The 15,277-nt window shown below is 41.5% G+C and overlaps 1 protein-coding gene across 1 annotated transcript in view; it reads left to right on the forward strand.

The window, feature by feature from the left end:
- The first annotated feature begins 574 nt into the window (after positions 1–574).
- The window catches only part of LOC145910868 (uncharacterized), a 28,731-nt gene continuing 14,028 nt past the window's right edge, over positions 575–15,277 (forward strand). The window contains exons 1-8 of the mRNA XM_082998082.1: positions 575–714; positions 5,262–5,450; positions 6,800–6,910; positions 8,087–8,263; positions 8,814–8,975; positions 10,348–10,508; positions 10,572–10,628; positions 10,842–11,006. Coding sequence (XP_082854208.1) covers positions 5,345–5,450; positions 6,800–6,910; positions 8,087–8,263; positions 8,814–8,975; positions 10,348–10,508; positions 10,572–10,628; positions 10,842–11,006 — 939 coding nt within the window. The 5' untranslated portion in view covers positions 575–714; positions 5,262–5,344. The remainder of the gene's footprint in view (positions 715–5,261; positions 5,451–6,799; positions 6,911–8,086; positions 8,264–8,813; positions 8,976–10,347; positions 10,509–10,571; positions 10,629–10,841; positions 11,007–15,277) is intronic.

Genomic DNA, 15,277 nt, shown 5'->3' on the forward strand with positions numbered 1-15,277 from the left:
TGCCATCATTGTGTATAAAGTTCTCTGTGGAAACAATTAAAAACCGCTTACCGAACCAACCTCGTTTGGGGATCACGAAGTTGGTTTTATGATCCTCCAAACGTGTCGACCCGCTCATATAATTCCGCTTGAATTCCGATTCCGTAAAACGAAATCGTGAACGCCCGGACACGCAGTATGCAAAACCTTTGCTTGCATTGATTGGATAAGTGAAAGTCACCCAAAAAGCTGTTAGGGGTTAATATGACACTATGTGTCAGCAATATTTTCTAGATCGTTGTATGTATTAATGGAAACATTTTGGTCTTTGACTTTCCAAAACCGTCTTTGACATTTTCTATAGCTGTTGATATGATGGCGTACGACGTTATAATATTGAAGAAACCAAGAGCTGGTTTTGTATCAAACCGATTTTTCACGGAATGTGTTAATTTCGTGCGATGTCATTTGCAAAATTGTCTGTTGTAATGGCACAGGTTAGCTGAGGTGGTAGGTTAAAGTGCAGATTAGTCTTGAAAGCTTCGTAGCAGAACTTTTTGGAAGCTTTTAAATTGTCGTACAACTGAAACAGTTCGTCTTTTTTGTCAGATCGTGATTTTCGGCAGGTGTAGGTTGCGTAGACAATATTTGCTCTTGCCATGACCAGTCACCAACCTGTTTACTGGACGATGCTCGGCTGACTCATATTCACAGGCGACAAGAAACGGAAAACAGGTACGTTCGCGACCTACATCCATACCCAGTAAGCCGCAATCTGTCGGAAACTGCGGGAAAATCATTTGTCTTGGTTCTAACATGCTTTGTTTATCGTTTAGTCAGGAAACTGGGACTTTTTTTGACTGCTGCGGTTGCTGTTGTTTTTGGCGAGTAACCCGAGTAACCTTATGGCGAGTAACCCGAGTAACCTTATGGCGAGTAAGCCATACCGTGCTTATATGTAAAATTTGTGCTTAGTTTTAAAAGCAGTGCGCTTTTTTCGATACAGGCAAGCCTGTCTGTAGTTGTGGTACCACAGTATTTATTCAAACGTTCTCACGGTACTTATGGTATAAACACACATATATTCTGGATGACGTTTCCAAATCCAAACTTGTTTACCATGCAGCAAAAAAAAAATATTTAAAAGCCTATTACCTAATATCATTTAATTAATCAAACTTATGTTTCTTGAGCACGCCGCAAGCATTTACCCAAAAAACAATTGACTTTGTGCAAAAATGCAGTTGATTTGCATAACGCAGTGGCAATTGTGCAATGTTGTGCAAAAAAACTGCACCTCTGCGTTTCTGACTGTGAAACCCCCTCCCCATCTCCGCTTGTTCATCGCTTTGCAAATACAAGGCGCACGTCGATGACAGGGTGGTTCGGGAATTCCCAGTGGCCAGTCGAAACGTGATACCTCAGCCTTTGGTGTTACTTGTAGCGTTAAGGATTTGGTTCATGCGCATGCCTATGTTGTTGCTGTTTCAACCCACTGGAAAATCACCCTCCTGGCAAAAGATTTTACACGGTAATGAACGGGAAAAACTTCTGCTTTCATAGTGAAAAGAAAGTCCTTTTTTTTCGCGATGCTTTTATGTTGATACTTGACAATGATCTCCGCTAGCCACGTGGCATCGCGGAAAGTTCGTGGCATGTGTCACCCTCCTTCCGAGTTAATTGCGTGTAGTGGCACGTTTTAATGACACGAAACTTTCCCTTATGATATCCGCTTATTTCCGTGAGCGCATTTTAAGCAATTTGTCCGATTTAAAAAAAGGCGTTGTCGTGTAGAGACGTGGCATCACATTTTTAGGGGGTTCCGTTATGCGTGGAAACAGCATCCGAAAGAAAAGACCTTTTAAGGCGTCCAAAGAATATCTCAAAAATTTTCTTTTAAACTGGCGAGTTGAAGTCATATTTTTTTTGAAAAAATACGTATTCAGTTTATCAAGTTTTTTAATGAACAAACTCTCCTAATTATTTTTATTCGTGATTATTGTGCGTGGCACTTATTGAAGGCAATTAATTACGCAACCATGATTCATAATTTCCACAGAATCTCCAACGACGCGTAATGCTTCACATATATTGAAACAGTGGTTCCCAAAGCTTTCTAAACCAGAATGCTTTAAATATTTTTTTAATCGTTCAACTTCGTAAGGTTTGAGATTTTTGTGTAAATAGTATCAGCCCACAATCCAAGTGATTTCTTTCACGTGTTTTGGGAAAACTAATGTTATTATTTAATGGAACCGCGCCCCTTCTATTAATTAAAGACGAAAACCTCCAGTTGCATGCACAGCCGATTAACCTCCAGCAGGAAAGCAACGCGTTTTTTTAGCGAGTCACGTCATTGCTTTCCTGAAAACTTTCAATTGTTTACTGTCAATTTTCCCAGGGAATCAAAATAGCATAGAAATGCCCGTGACTCGAACCCTTCCCATACCGCGCAATAAACAAATTTCGGAAATCAAATCCGTCTCTACAGCTTGTTTGCCTCGGTTCTGTACTTTCCCACCATTCCATTCCCGTGGGAGCCCCACAGGAGGCCGCCACAGCTTGAAGAACGTATTGTCTAGAAAATACTCTCTTGTGACTTTCGCTTGAGGCTTGGGAAACGATACTAGGTTGAATATATCGCGATAAAATAACTGCCGTGCCCAAGAGTTCATATATCAAGTAAATCTCCTCGCCGGAAAAGATAATTTTGTTTGTATTTTTTTATGTTTAAATATTTTTGTTATTATTGTAGTAATAATTTTTACTAAATCTATAATATTTATTTAGGAGTTCAAGCATTTATTAATCAAGTTTACTAAAGGAACCTAAAAAATTGTTTTTTTTCTGCGCAGTAACGCGTAATGTTTATTTCAATTACAGGATTTATGATTCGACTCTCGGTTCCGCGTTATCGCTATATCTCATGACAATATCTTTTTGTTTGGCTGATTTGCATTCAAGTTTTCATTCCGGTCGTTCTTAACTTTTCACATAAAACCTTCACGTGGATGCCAACAATCCGACAACCTTGAAACGACCTTCGTCTGCGTTCGTGCCGGACTCGATGTTAATCATTGAAATTATCGGTTCCTGTTTGATGCGAAACAAGCTGCGACCGGTTCGTGAACCTTTAAGTCAAGTGTCCTTAAAACTTTCACAAAAGGTTGGAAGTTTTGTCGAAAACTTTACGCTCCGGGCGCGGAACCTTCGCTCATGGGTTTTTAGTGTGGAAAAAACGTGGAAAAATGTGGTCTTTTTTGGCTTCATTTTTTTTCGTAAATATTAGTTTTTTCGAGGTTTATGTTTTACGACAGCTAGTGGCGAAAGCATACGTGACGTAAATTTCGATAAGTTTTTTGGGTGAAATCGGATTGTGTTTAGTGAAATAGTGGATGTCCCACTGTGCGCTCGTATGATTGTAGTTTTTGTGTCGATCACCGATGTTTCTGATAAAGGATGAAAATAGAAGTGACAGGCTCGTTTTTTAACCATCTGAACCCAACACGTAATCATTCTTTAAATTCTAGCTGGCAAAATTGCCCCAAAGTTGACATTTTATTGTGTTAAGTTTAATGGAATGTCGCAGAGTAGCGTTTGGCGGAGGCGACAAGAAGGGGCGAAATATTGAAAACTGGTCATAAAAATTTGTTGTTCTTACCCGCCATTTTGCACATGGAATATCGCACCATTTTCCCAAAACACGAATTAAGCCTTCAAAATTTACTCGAGACTGACTGTTTACGGCTTTGCAATAAAAGAGCGGATTAGAGTTTACGTAAAACTCCGTAAAATCGCCCGCGGGAAACTACGCGTCTTTGATTGTTACGGAACAATTCGCGTTTGTCTGCTCACATTTCAGGCATTTCCTAAACGAGATTGCTTTTTTTTGTTATCAATTTGACGCCACGAAAAAGTTATTGAATTAGTGTCGTGATTTGCACTCTTGCCAATACATGTTGGAACTTACTGACCGCACGTTTCTCAACAAACACACAAATGCACAACATTCTTTAACGTAGTGTTATTTCGCATACATACATGTAACGTGGTACGAGATCGTATTCAGCCACAATCGCCTTCAATTCAATAAACATGGTGTCGTCGGTTTCAACCAATATCGCCCATGATGGAAATGGTGAAAACGCACAAAACCTAATTTGAACATGTCTGTTTTGGGTGCAATGGTCAGTCTGGACAAGGAGTGATCATAATACGCAGTCATTGTGCATCCTTATAACAATAGAAACCACATTTATTCGCCGAATCTGTTGTAATTCTTTCATATGAAGTAAATTTCATCATTGGAGAGGTATGTGGCCTATGCACAACATCAACAGTCTGTACATCAGTTTGTATGTGGCCCGTGGGTGGCATTCGAACGTTCAGATCTCGTAAACACAACCAGTAAATGTAAATTAAAAAAACTGCGTTCACATCATGTCGTTGGCACCTGTCATTAAACTTCGAGCAGAGAAACTATTCCGCACCTGTAAGACGACCGGGGAACCCCCTACCGATGACGTCCCATCCGCCACATCCCGTTCACAAATCATAACCCTTTCACCGGTCCTGTCTGTGACGTAGCGCCGCGTCACAATATGCTCGGTATTTTTGGCGCGCGTTACGTAATGGGTGAAAGGTGAATCCCCCGCGTTAGGGCGGAGTCGAAAAAAAATGGTTACGTCACAACTAACGAGTGGGTTTTCTGGTCAGCAATGTTGCTGGCATTCTTATCTGGGTCGTGGCGGCATATGTTGGTCAAGAAAAGTCTTCTAAAGTTTTTTGTTGAGCTGAATTTGGTTTTGTTCCGAAGTCGGAAGTTAGCTGATGATGTTCATCGTGGCGTTCATCGTTGCGGGGGTGGCTGTGTTCTTCTACCGGAGTACGGATGTTTTTATTAAACTTTGTTTAAATTTGTAAAAAATTCTGTGTGTTGTGCGATGTGACTCCACTCTTACTATAGCCGGCAATTTATGTTCTTTAAGATATTTCTAAGGACACTTGCTAGTAGGAGCAGAATGAGACTTCTCGAAACCAGAGAGTTGCTCATAGAATTATGTTTGTATTAAACGATGTGATTGATCAATCGTTTGCAACCGATAGTGTTTTAAATAAGGACAAATGGTCGCCGACTTGCCCACGTTGGCCGCGAATACAATCTCCGCGGCAATGGAGTTTTCTTTATCAGTTTTCAGCTAAAAAATCATCGTTGCCAATTCTCAGTAAAGGAAATTAGCTGTTTCTCGGAATACTAAAATGAACCATTGTTTCCGTTGCAGGTGTGTCTGGTTTGCTCGTGCGATTCATAGACGTGGCCCGCTGACGGTCAGCACGATTCACAACGTTCGGCGCGCCGCGAGGCATGGAAACGGCCAGCGAGGCCCTGCATACGAGTGAATACAACGCGGTGACGGCACAGCAAACGGGGTACCGATCTTGTCCCGTCACAAGCGACAGAGAAACTTTGGGTGAGGAGCTGTTACTTCACCATCGTCCAGTAATTCGTCTTCGTCGTCCGTTCGTTTTTTCGTGCTTGTTACGGCTCCCGGCAGTGGTGACGAGCGCCTCGCGCGATATACCATGCTCCGCTGACGTAGTCCCCCTCCTTGTGTGTTTACAACGTATTTTGATTGGACAGTTGAGTAACGACCGCCCTGTCGAAATTGTGACTCATTCGCTTAAAAGAATGATGTATGGTTTTGTCGTTGATGCGGTGCCTGTATCACATTATATGATCGCTGTTGTTTGTTTGTTCCATTGCACTGCATGACTCAACGGCGCAAATTAATTAACACCTATCAAAACTATAACCACCCTACCTCGACTGTTATTTTTACCTTTTCTATGCAACTGCCTCGTCCGAGGTTTTATTGAACCTACACCTACACTCCCGTGCTTTTGAGAACGCCGTGAAGTCTTGCGACTTTAAAGACGCTCACCCGTATTTAACGCGACCTTTTTGTGACATCGGTCTATATTTACCTTATAGATGTTATTGGTAGGTTAATAAATGATGAGTTGGGTTACCCAGAGTTAACGACTGTGCGGCAATGCTTGCCTCCATACCTCAGTATGTTCAATATATCTTTACACGAAATTTACATCAAACATCTGTTATCAAAAAAATAAAAGAAAACCGTAAAATCCGTACGTGACATTCGAAGACCAATCACACACAATTTCATAAAAAGTTTGAATTCAGTCCCGTTCGCAACGAAGTAAATTTGAAACCATGAACACATTCTTCACATACTAGCAACAACTTTTCAATAAAAGTGAAGATTTTTTGGTGACTTTCTGTCAAACATTAACACGTTTCCAAATGACCGTAGGTGATCAAAATACCAATACCTCAATGCGGCCGTCGTTTTACTGCTTGCTTCATGCGCACCAAAACAACGACTCATGTTTTCCTGCAAAGAAACACCTAAAAACGTATTTTCCTGCGAGAGGAAGACCCCCCTGCGCCTGTGTATGCACGCATAACAATGGACTCACTGTCCTCCGTAGCGATGCCAGTTTGCTCGAAGTCAACATAGAGATGATAGTATCCCATAAAGACTGTTTCATTGTACTGTGTATTTGGTAAACAAGGGAAAGCACGCCTCGTAGCATTTTTATATTTGTGTCCATTCATTATGAAACTGATTGGCTGTTGACACGTGACTTTAATCTATACGAAATTTCCATAACAACGGTTGTGTTGTGTGACGTCAAAGACGATTTTATATTGTGTATTTTTTGCTTTCGTCATCCGTTGTCAAAAGCTAAAACAACTGGGTTGTTGCAAGAGTTGACGTCACGCTCTGTTGTGCAGGTCCACGCGACACTGACGTCACACATTCCTCATCGTTTCTCCCCGAGCTGGCGAAGCTGCAGAAAGAGAACAAGAGCCTCGTGCGAAAAGCTAAATACATGGACAGCCTCGGTAAGTTACTGAGGATCGACGGCTTGTCGTGTTTCTCGGGTCGCGTTTTTATGTTATACTCCAAGCAAGACCGAAAGTTTCGCGTTTTCGGCCGACAAGATCGTATATAATAGACACACCTAGATGCACTAATGAGACCTATCAGGTCGAAACAATGGTCATCTGCCTGCAGCTCTCAGAATTTATATTATTGGCTCCATGGTCATCATATACCAGAGTTATTATACAACCTGTCTGCAAATGGAACAGTCAAATAGCGGTCGCTTATAACCTTTACAAGTCCGCCAAACGTCCGAAAACCAATGAAAACAAAACAACATTTTTATCATGACAGGCAATGAAAGTGCAGAAATTTGAAAGCCAAATATTTTGTTCATTCCACACTCGCAGCGCGGTCACACGCGAAAACCTCGGTTCCGTGATTGCCACACCTACAAAATTCAGCCAATGAACGAGCCAGATTACAAAAGCTATCCAAGCGTCCTAAACATAATCTTGTTGTGACCTGGCCTGACCGTAATTCGACCACCAATAGGAAACGCCACGAATTTCTATTTTACTGCTGCTACTTTGCCGATCGAAAGTCGATTTGCTTCAGATATTGTCGTAAACTTTGGGCCACCTTTTGGTAACCTTTATTCGCAAGTGTAAAAACTGTTTTACCCGCACAGCGAACAAAAATCAGGTCGACGTTGTTTCAAAGACAATTCTAATTCTCTAAAATGGTTCTTCAGCGTCAAATTCAAATATAATTTATACGTCTTATTTCAAATGTTTTTTTTTACAGAGTCAAATTGTCCATTGCTACAATTAATACAAAAATGCACTATTTCGCTTCAATATTCTGCTGTTTTGTGTTGTTTATTCTTATATAAGCCACGACAATGCAGTCAATAACGATTAGCGAGCTGCAGACAGTACCGCATTAGACCTATACGGTCTCATTATTTGTGCAATTTGCGTTGATTGTGGGGAATTCATTGTCAAGCTGATTAACTGCGGCAAGAGCGTTGTCAGTCAACACACACCACTATTGAAACTTAATAGCGCGAAACGGAAACAATGGCTTTGTTTCAGCTTAAGTATGTGTGAATCAACAATATCTGACTGTTTAAGCCCAAGACGAATAACATTCTTGGGTATTGTACCTTAAACTTGATGGTATTCAAATTTCAGGGGTCCTTGTAACAGATTTCAAACAAGAGAATCAAATACTGAATGAAGAAAATCTGCGTCTCAGGAAAAGACTGGAGGCCTTCGAGAGCAAAGAAGAGAACGAGGAGAGAAAGGTTCAAGGCCCAGCGGACCCGGATACTCTGGGCAACGGTTGGGAAGAAGATGTGTTTGCTGATGGTAAAACCAAATTTTATGTGAACCACCTACATATAAATCCATGAAACAATTCGTTACTGATGCTGTCCGCCAAATTATCACTACAAGAAGACTCTTTTGGCAATAATATTATTAAACACCAACGTTTCGGTTGCTATGCAGCAGCATTCATTGGTCTGTATCAATGCAAATGTGCAAAACTTCAGTTTTGACAGAAGAGCCATCTTGTAGTAACAAATTATTTGTTAAAAAGTTGGTTATTCGCCGATAAATCACCGATACTTAACTCGGTTTTTACTCATTTTTTTAATCCAGCGCACGGGAAAATTCATTCATTCATTGGTTTATTTTTACCAAAAGTTTTTCAGTAATAAAAAGATAAGGGGAATGTGAGAGTATATGGGCAGGGAGACGGTGGAGTAACCTCCAGGTTTTCTGTGCCAAGCGTCACCCTGGGTCTAAAGTCGTAACCTGCTGTCGCCAATAGACGACACACGCACATATAGAGTCGAAAATAGGGCGTACACATTCTCTGTACACACACGTAAACACATAAACATTTACAATCCAGGTGAGAGACATCTTTCCTACGACCTTGATTCGCCCTTTGAAGTTGTTCAGGGGCACACCCTCCACAACATGGGTCTGTTCCCTCTAACAGATGTGGAGGCGAATAGTGGGAATGCCCCCGTGACGTCCGCAACCGTCGATGATGACGTCACACTGGATAAAGGTTAGTTTGTCGTTTTTTGTGTTCGTGTTTTCTGTGGGGATCGGAATTGGACCAAAGTGGTTCGTCACCAGCAATGTGTGACGATTACATTCAGTACAACTTGAATCGAAAGTGCTATATTAAACGGCAGTGTGTAATTATTTCTGAGAGAAAGATTATCCCAGTCGTTTACGTGGTGTGACGTGAATGCACGCGCTGGTTTTGATGGTGTCTTCAACCTTTTATAATTAATAATTAATCACAAACCGTTTCAATGTCTTCAACCTTTCAAACTATCACTGAACTTTCACTCTGTAAAAAGCATTCACCTTATTTTTGTTGGGTTTACTTTGCTTGCTTGGTTAAATAAAACGTTACTGGTAAATTGGCGTTTGAAATCCAGTGGATTAAACCACGTTTGGCCACCGTAATAATTGTGGAATGTGTACAACAATTTTAGACCTTCGCAAAACTGCCGGTAGTTTCCGAACACCGCCTTAAATAAAGTCGTTGTACAACATACGTGGAGGCCATCGTGTGTTTTGTGGATGAGTTTAAGACTAAGTGTATTTACTGTGGAGATAGGGAATTTCGAATGCCTCGTTTTATGACGCACGTTGACTGTTAATATGCGATCAGCTTGGGTTTTCGCTTGCTATTTGCGTTGGTAAATGCAGTAGATACTTAAGCATTGACGCTAAACAAAAGCATCGCAGTCGAGTTGCTCAATTGCTTTGTTTTTTCTTTAAATTCGGAGTTTAAAGAATTCTGACATTCGTGGGAATATGTGATGTAAGTTAAAGCTTTCTCGCTGTGCCCATCACGGTTATCATCAACAATTGCCGTTAAATAAAGCGACCATGCACAAGCGTCAAACCCTAAACAATGTCGTTTATCGAAAACCTAGCAACAAGCGACCCCCAAAAAAACAAGCAATAACTAGCGGATTTACAACCGTTAGAAAAGTAAGTACTTTACTACTGTGGGTAGCAGCTCCTTAAACAATACGTCCTGGTTTTGCATACAAAAAAGACAGACCAAACAAAGTTAAAGTGGCGTGGAATTTAGGTCGGCTGTGTTGTCCCTTCTAAAACGAGGAACTGATGCCATCGCCTACGATATCGAAACAACTGGGGAGCGGAAATTGCATGCAAATTTTCGATTCCGTTACGCCCGTTTCCTTTCAATCGTTATTGACAACAATATCAACCCCACACCATTCACAACCACTGTTCCCGAAATATGCAAATTAACCCTGAATGGCTATGTCGTCGCGCGAAGCGGGGAAAACCCTATCGGCACAAAATTGTGTCACGTAGCACAGAAGAAACATTCCGATTTCAAATCCAGCGTATTTTCCCGCCTTGTTTATACACTTATTAAACCCTTATAGGTCCAACCAACGCAGCTGAGGCCAAACCCTCCCACACGCCTGACGTAGACCCAGTGACGTCATACAAAGACGTGACGCAACGCATGACCGGTCCGTCGCTGGAGGGTGGTACAACTAAGCAAGAAACCGAACCGTCCGATGACGCGTCGATGCAGGAAGAGGTTTGTCGATCTATCTGCCAACTTACCTTTGATATGTGAAGTTATCCACTTGTTACGTCACAGATTAAATTGTCTTCGTCATCGTCGGAGCAGCTGGAAAACTTCCCGCTGGCACTTCAGGTAAATATAGACACGGTTTGCTCGTGGCGTTGTCGTGAAGGGAAATTTTCGTAGGCCTGAAGGTGGATCCTGACGCAATTTTGGACAGTTGCGTCCTTTGAAGTAATTCTACTCAATTCTGTGCCCGATTGTATCGCGAAATTACCTGGCCTTTTTAATAGTTATATAGAAGTTGGTTGTGATTGGCTGCTGTCACGTTTTCGGTCCATCCAGATACGACACCTTGAAGAAATGGTCGGACTTCGAAGCCCGGAAGCCGGAAATGACGTCAGCGTTAGCGAGCCCAGCATGACGTCACAGTTTTCGAAGCTCGCCGCGGTGTTCGCTCGGTTGGCGCAAAGGGTCATCCAATCGCAGAAAAAGGCGCGAAATTCACAGGTTTGAAAACTGAAAATACGTTGTGATCTCATTCACAGGTTTGCCACGCGATTTTTACACACGCAATATCTGTATGACGTAGTTTTCTGACTGATCCACTTTAACCGTCAGATTAAGAGAAAATCTAAATTTCCAATTAACTTCCATAAGTGAAAGTGCGCAAATGAACTGAAATGCAAAAAGCATGAATAATATGATTTCTGTGAGCTGAAGGCAGACGGCCACTGTTTCACACTTTAAGGTCTCTAATATATGTCAGGTGTTTTTACGCCTATTTCGGACGTGCAGTGTGCTCACATGCACTGCAAACACCAGGTCTGTTGGCATTGTTGATTTATGTGCCTACATACTAACTTTAGGGGCATTTTGTAATGTTCGCACTGTGGGCAACGAAGTGACTTCTGGTTCCTGTAATTATTGTGCGAAGCAGACAAGAAACAATATTCCTCCACTTGAATGTGTTCTTGTCCTTAGCTGGCAACCTCTGTAACGAAAGGGCGTATAAATGTCGTGACCCTTTACAAAAAGCGGAACCTCTTTGCCGCGCCTTTGTGTAGTTTCAGTTCTATTAAATTCAGCGACCTTTTGCTGACAATGGCGCGTCTACAGCTTCTACAACACGCCGTAAGCCAGGCTTTTATTATTCTCAAATCTATCGTGTTATCATTGCTTATGTTCGGGGGAAATTTGAGTGGGAAACACTCCCACAACTTTGTAAAAACTTCACCTCAAATCGATTGTTCCCCTCTACAAATGAATAAGATACGAAGGGACCTTTCCTTGCGAGGTTATCACGATTGTTTACACAATACTCGGCTAAAATATCGCCTAGAATGAAGTTCCAAAGATCATTTTAGTGCTTGATCCTCATTTACATGGTGCTGACAATCGCGTTTGCGCAGCAACAACTTTCGTTTTTTGTGTTTGGTGTTCACATACAATGGTAGTTTGATTTGCGCATTTCCCAGAGGTCTCGAATCGTTCAAAGGTTGGAAGTGCTTCGCAAACGTCCGGGCAGCGACAAATGCACAGCAATGAACTTTTGAATCCAATCAGTCACAAAGAATATCAGATCAATTCGCTCATATCCAACCTACACTCTCTAAAGATGGTTTCCAAAACAGTCAGAAACTTTACCAATCATTAAACCAAAACTAAGAGAATATTCCCAACGCTTGGCAAACACGAGACAAGGTTTCTTTCTTACCATAATTTGTAGTTACAATATTTCAACCGTTCAACGCAGAAAGGCCTGTCTAAAGTAAACACATAGTTTCAACCTGTACCCCCCTGGTTGCAAAACGAATTCCAGGTAAGAGTTTTCGGCCGTGTCTTTATCGCAATACATGCGTGTATACACGTTGTACAGTGGAAACGGCAATCACTATTCAGTAAATGCAGTCCGAAACTGAGCAGTTAATGTTGACCTTCACGGGAAGATATAGATCACCATGGTTACCGTGCTTGTTGGTTTCCGCGTTGTAGGATGAAGTGAAAGTAGAATATCTTCCATTGTTCTCGCGTCCACCCGACATGTTTCCATTTTCAGCACACAGCAATGTAAATAGTGTTTAATTTACAACTACTGGCTCACTCGGGGCAATTTGATATTTGCGCCACTTGGAAAGAGTTGTTCATTGCTTGGAAACTTGCGATCGGAAATATGTTCGGGAAATTCTGCCAAAACTACTCACTGACATATTGCGTCATAGAATTGTTTGACAAATAAATCATAGCCCGTCCACTGCCGATCCCGCAGTGAGATTTACGTGGGTTTACCTTTCTCTTGTATGCAAAGTCGTTTGTGTGCATTTACCCTAGCATTTGACACTATATCAAATAGGGTTATGTAATGTTCCTGTGTTAATTTACAGTTTTACACCATCACGTTGAACTTTACGCATTACTGCTTATGTACCCTTTATACGATAGTGTTATCATATATCCCTGGCCATTCGTCCGATTCATTTCACATATTACAATTTGCAAAGTAATCTGCAACACCGCCCACTGACTTGCGTTAAACAAACGGTCCCTAGTTTATGGAGCAGCCATAAATGCACTTTCATTTAAGCCCACCTTCACGCATCACTCGCATACCCCACGGTTTTCCCCGTAGCCCACTTCTGTATTTGCAAAAGGCTTCGATTGGTTGCTTTTGGTTAACCGTAGTCTGGTCTTACGAGGGGGGTTACCAGTGCTTGAAAGCGGTTGAATAAAAGAGCAGAAAAATGAAAATCTCATTCAGATAGACGAAGTTTTTTGTTTGCTGTTGGGTTTGGCATTATTAAAAAGGAATTAAACTACTTCCAACCGACATTTTCGCTGCGACTTTCAAAAAGTCGACGCCCCTCCAAAAGAAACAACTTCACCATTGGGAGTCATTCACACCAGCTGTGTGGTCTTTCCAGCTTCGTAATATCGATGTGCGGTTCAGTAATTCCACCTCGTGTGGCCACTGTCGTATACATTACTTTTGTTTCAACCTTTGCATACATGGCTTACGATAAACTTTCGTATTGCTACATGGACATTATACACAACTATTCCGAAGCAGAATGGAATTAGCCATTGTATTCCACCTATCATGACTATATCAGTGGTAAAAATGTTTGCAGCTTGCTTTGGTGTTCATTTTTGAAAGTATTCTGTTTATTTGTACCTTATAGGCGTATTTCAAACAATGCTTTAATTGGTAAAAATAAACACGCTCGATATGGTTATAACGTCATCCGTACAGTTCCATATATCTGCGAATTGCATTTTGCATTTCTAACCTTTCCAGTTCCAGGGACCATTGGGTATCGATTAGCCCTGAAGGGTTTTCCACAAGTAATTGGTTCCTCTGAACGCGTATCACATGTACCGGTTGTTTCCAAGTCGCAGAAGGGGTGTAGCGATGGGTGTGGCTATGCCTTGTGGGTCGCATACAAGTTGTCAAATGTACTGTGCATATTTGACAACCGGTGGTTAATCAGTTTCGCCGAACAAGGATGTTGTCTATACCTTTACTAGTCTATTTTCATAAAGAAATGCCGAAATTGCCAAGTCACTTACATCCCAAAGCCAGTCGTGTAAACAGGGAATGGGATATTGAGGAAAACCAATGTCAATACATCAGTGCAGATACTTTCATTTTAAATTGGGTCTAAAATTGTCTGCGTTTTGCAAATACCAACTACGTATTGACCATTCCACATACCCGGCGAATTACTTCTGGGGGGTTTTCACTAGGCCGGTTTTTTTGGAAGTTTCCCTTTTGCGGCGTAACGATGCGGTTACATGCATTATTGAAGGGGTTGCCTTCAGAACTGTCGTCGGACAAAGCGGGTATTTCCGTTATTAGATCCATTTTCGTGCATTGCTTCTCGTATGGCTGCAAACACAACTGTGGACCTCTTTGTCCTCACAAACTCTTTATCCACAAACATTGCATTACTTCGATCAAAGGTTACAATGTCCCACCTTTTCGCATTTACATGTTCAATGAACATGCAAATGTTCATGTAAATGTTTCGCATTTACCTGTCCCAACAAACCAGAAAAATGCCCTTGTGTATTTTGATTTATATTCCACACAATGATCGATATTATTTCACACACGTTGTGTAATCACCAATATTCAATGACAAACGCGTTGGTTCGATACTTGGCGTGTTGCCGAACTCTTTGTGTACTGAAGTTACAAAGTCCACGAGTCCATCAATTTCAACCAACGGTATATTACCTGAATGAGAAATTTGTTGAACCTATGGCGGTATTAGGACTTTGCATGTAGTTAAACACCGAAAGGTATTAGTTCGGTAAAAACGTTTCGACCAACAGCTATATTTATGAGAAATCAACAAAATGAACTGATTCTACTCGAGTAAGAGACTGAGGATGATGCGCGTGCAGACGAAATCGATTTTTCAGTGTGTATAATAAAACCAGCTGAAAAGTTTTAAATTCTTCACTTTCGAAATGAACTCGTATGTGTGTATGTGTTTGTGAATACCTAAAGCACGTTACATGTTACATGCTGGGGGAGTATTGGGAGTTCAACCGATGCCTTGGACCAGATGTCGTAACTTTCAACCTCTTTGTAGCGTCAAGATCAGGATGACTTTGCGCCGAAATACGCGGAAAAATCCCACCCCACGTTACTTACCAACCGGTTTGTGTGTCATGTGACTCACATCCTCTGTCTTATCGTATATGGCGAAACTTTACCGCTAAAACGTATTGACACCCACCGAGTGTTTGCTTTCAAGTCCTAAAGCGGAGAGCTA

This window comes from Ascidia mentula, chromosome 8 (genome assembly GCF_947561715.1).
Source record: "Ascidia mentula chromosome 8, kaAscMent1.1, whole genome shotgun sequence".
NCBI classification, from domain to species: domain Eukaryota; kingdom Metazoa; phylum Chordata; class Ascidiacea; order Phlebobranchia; family Ascidiidae; genus Ascidia; species Ascidia mentula.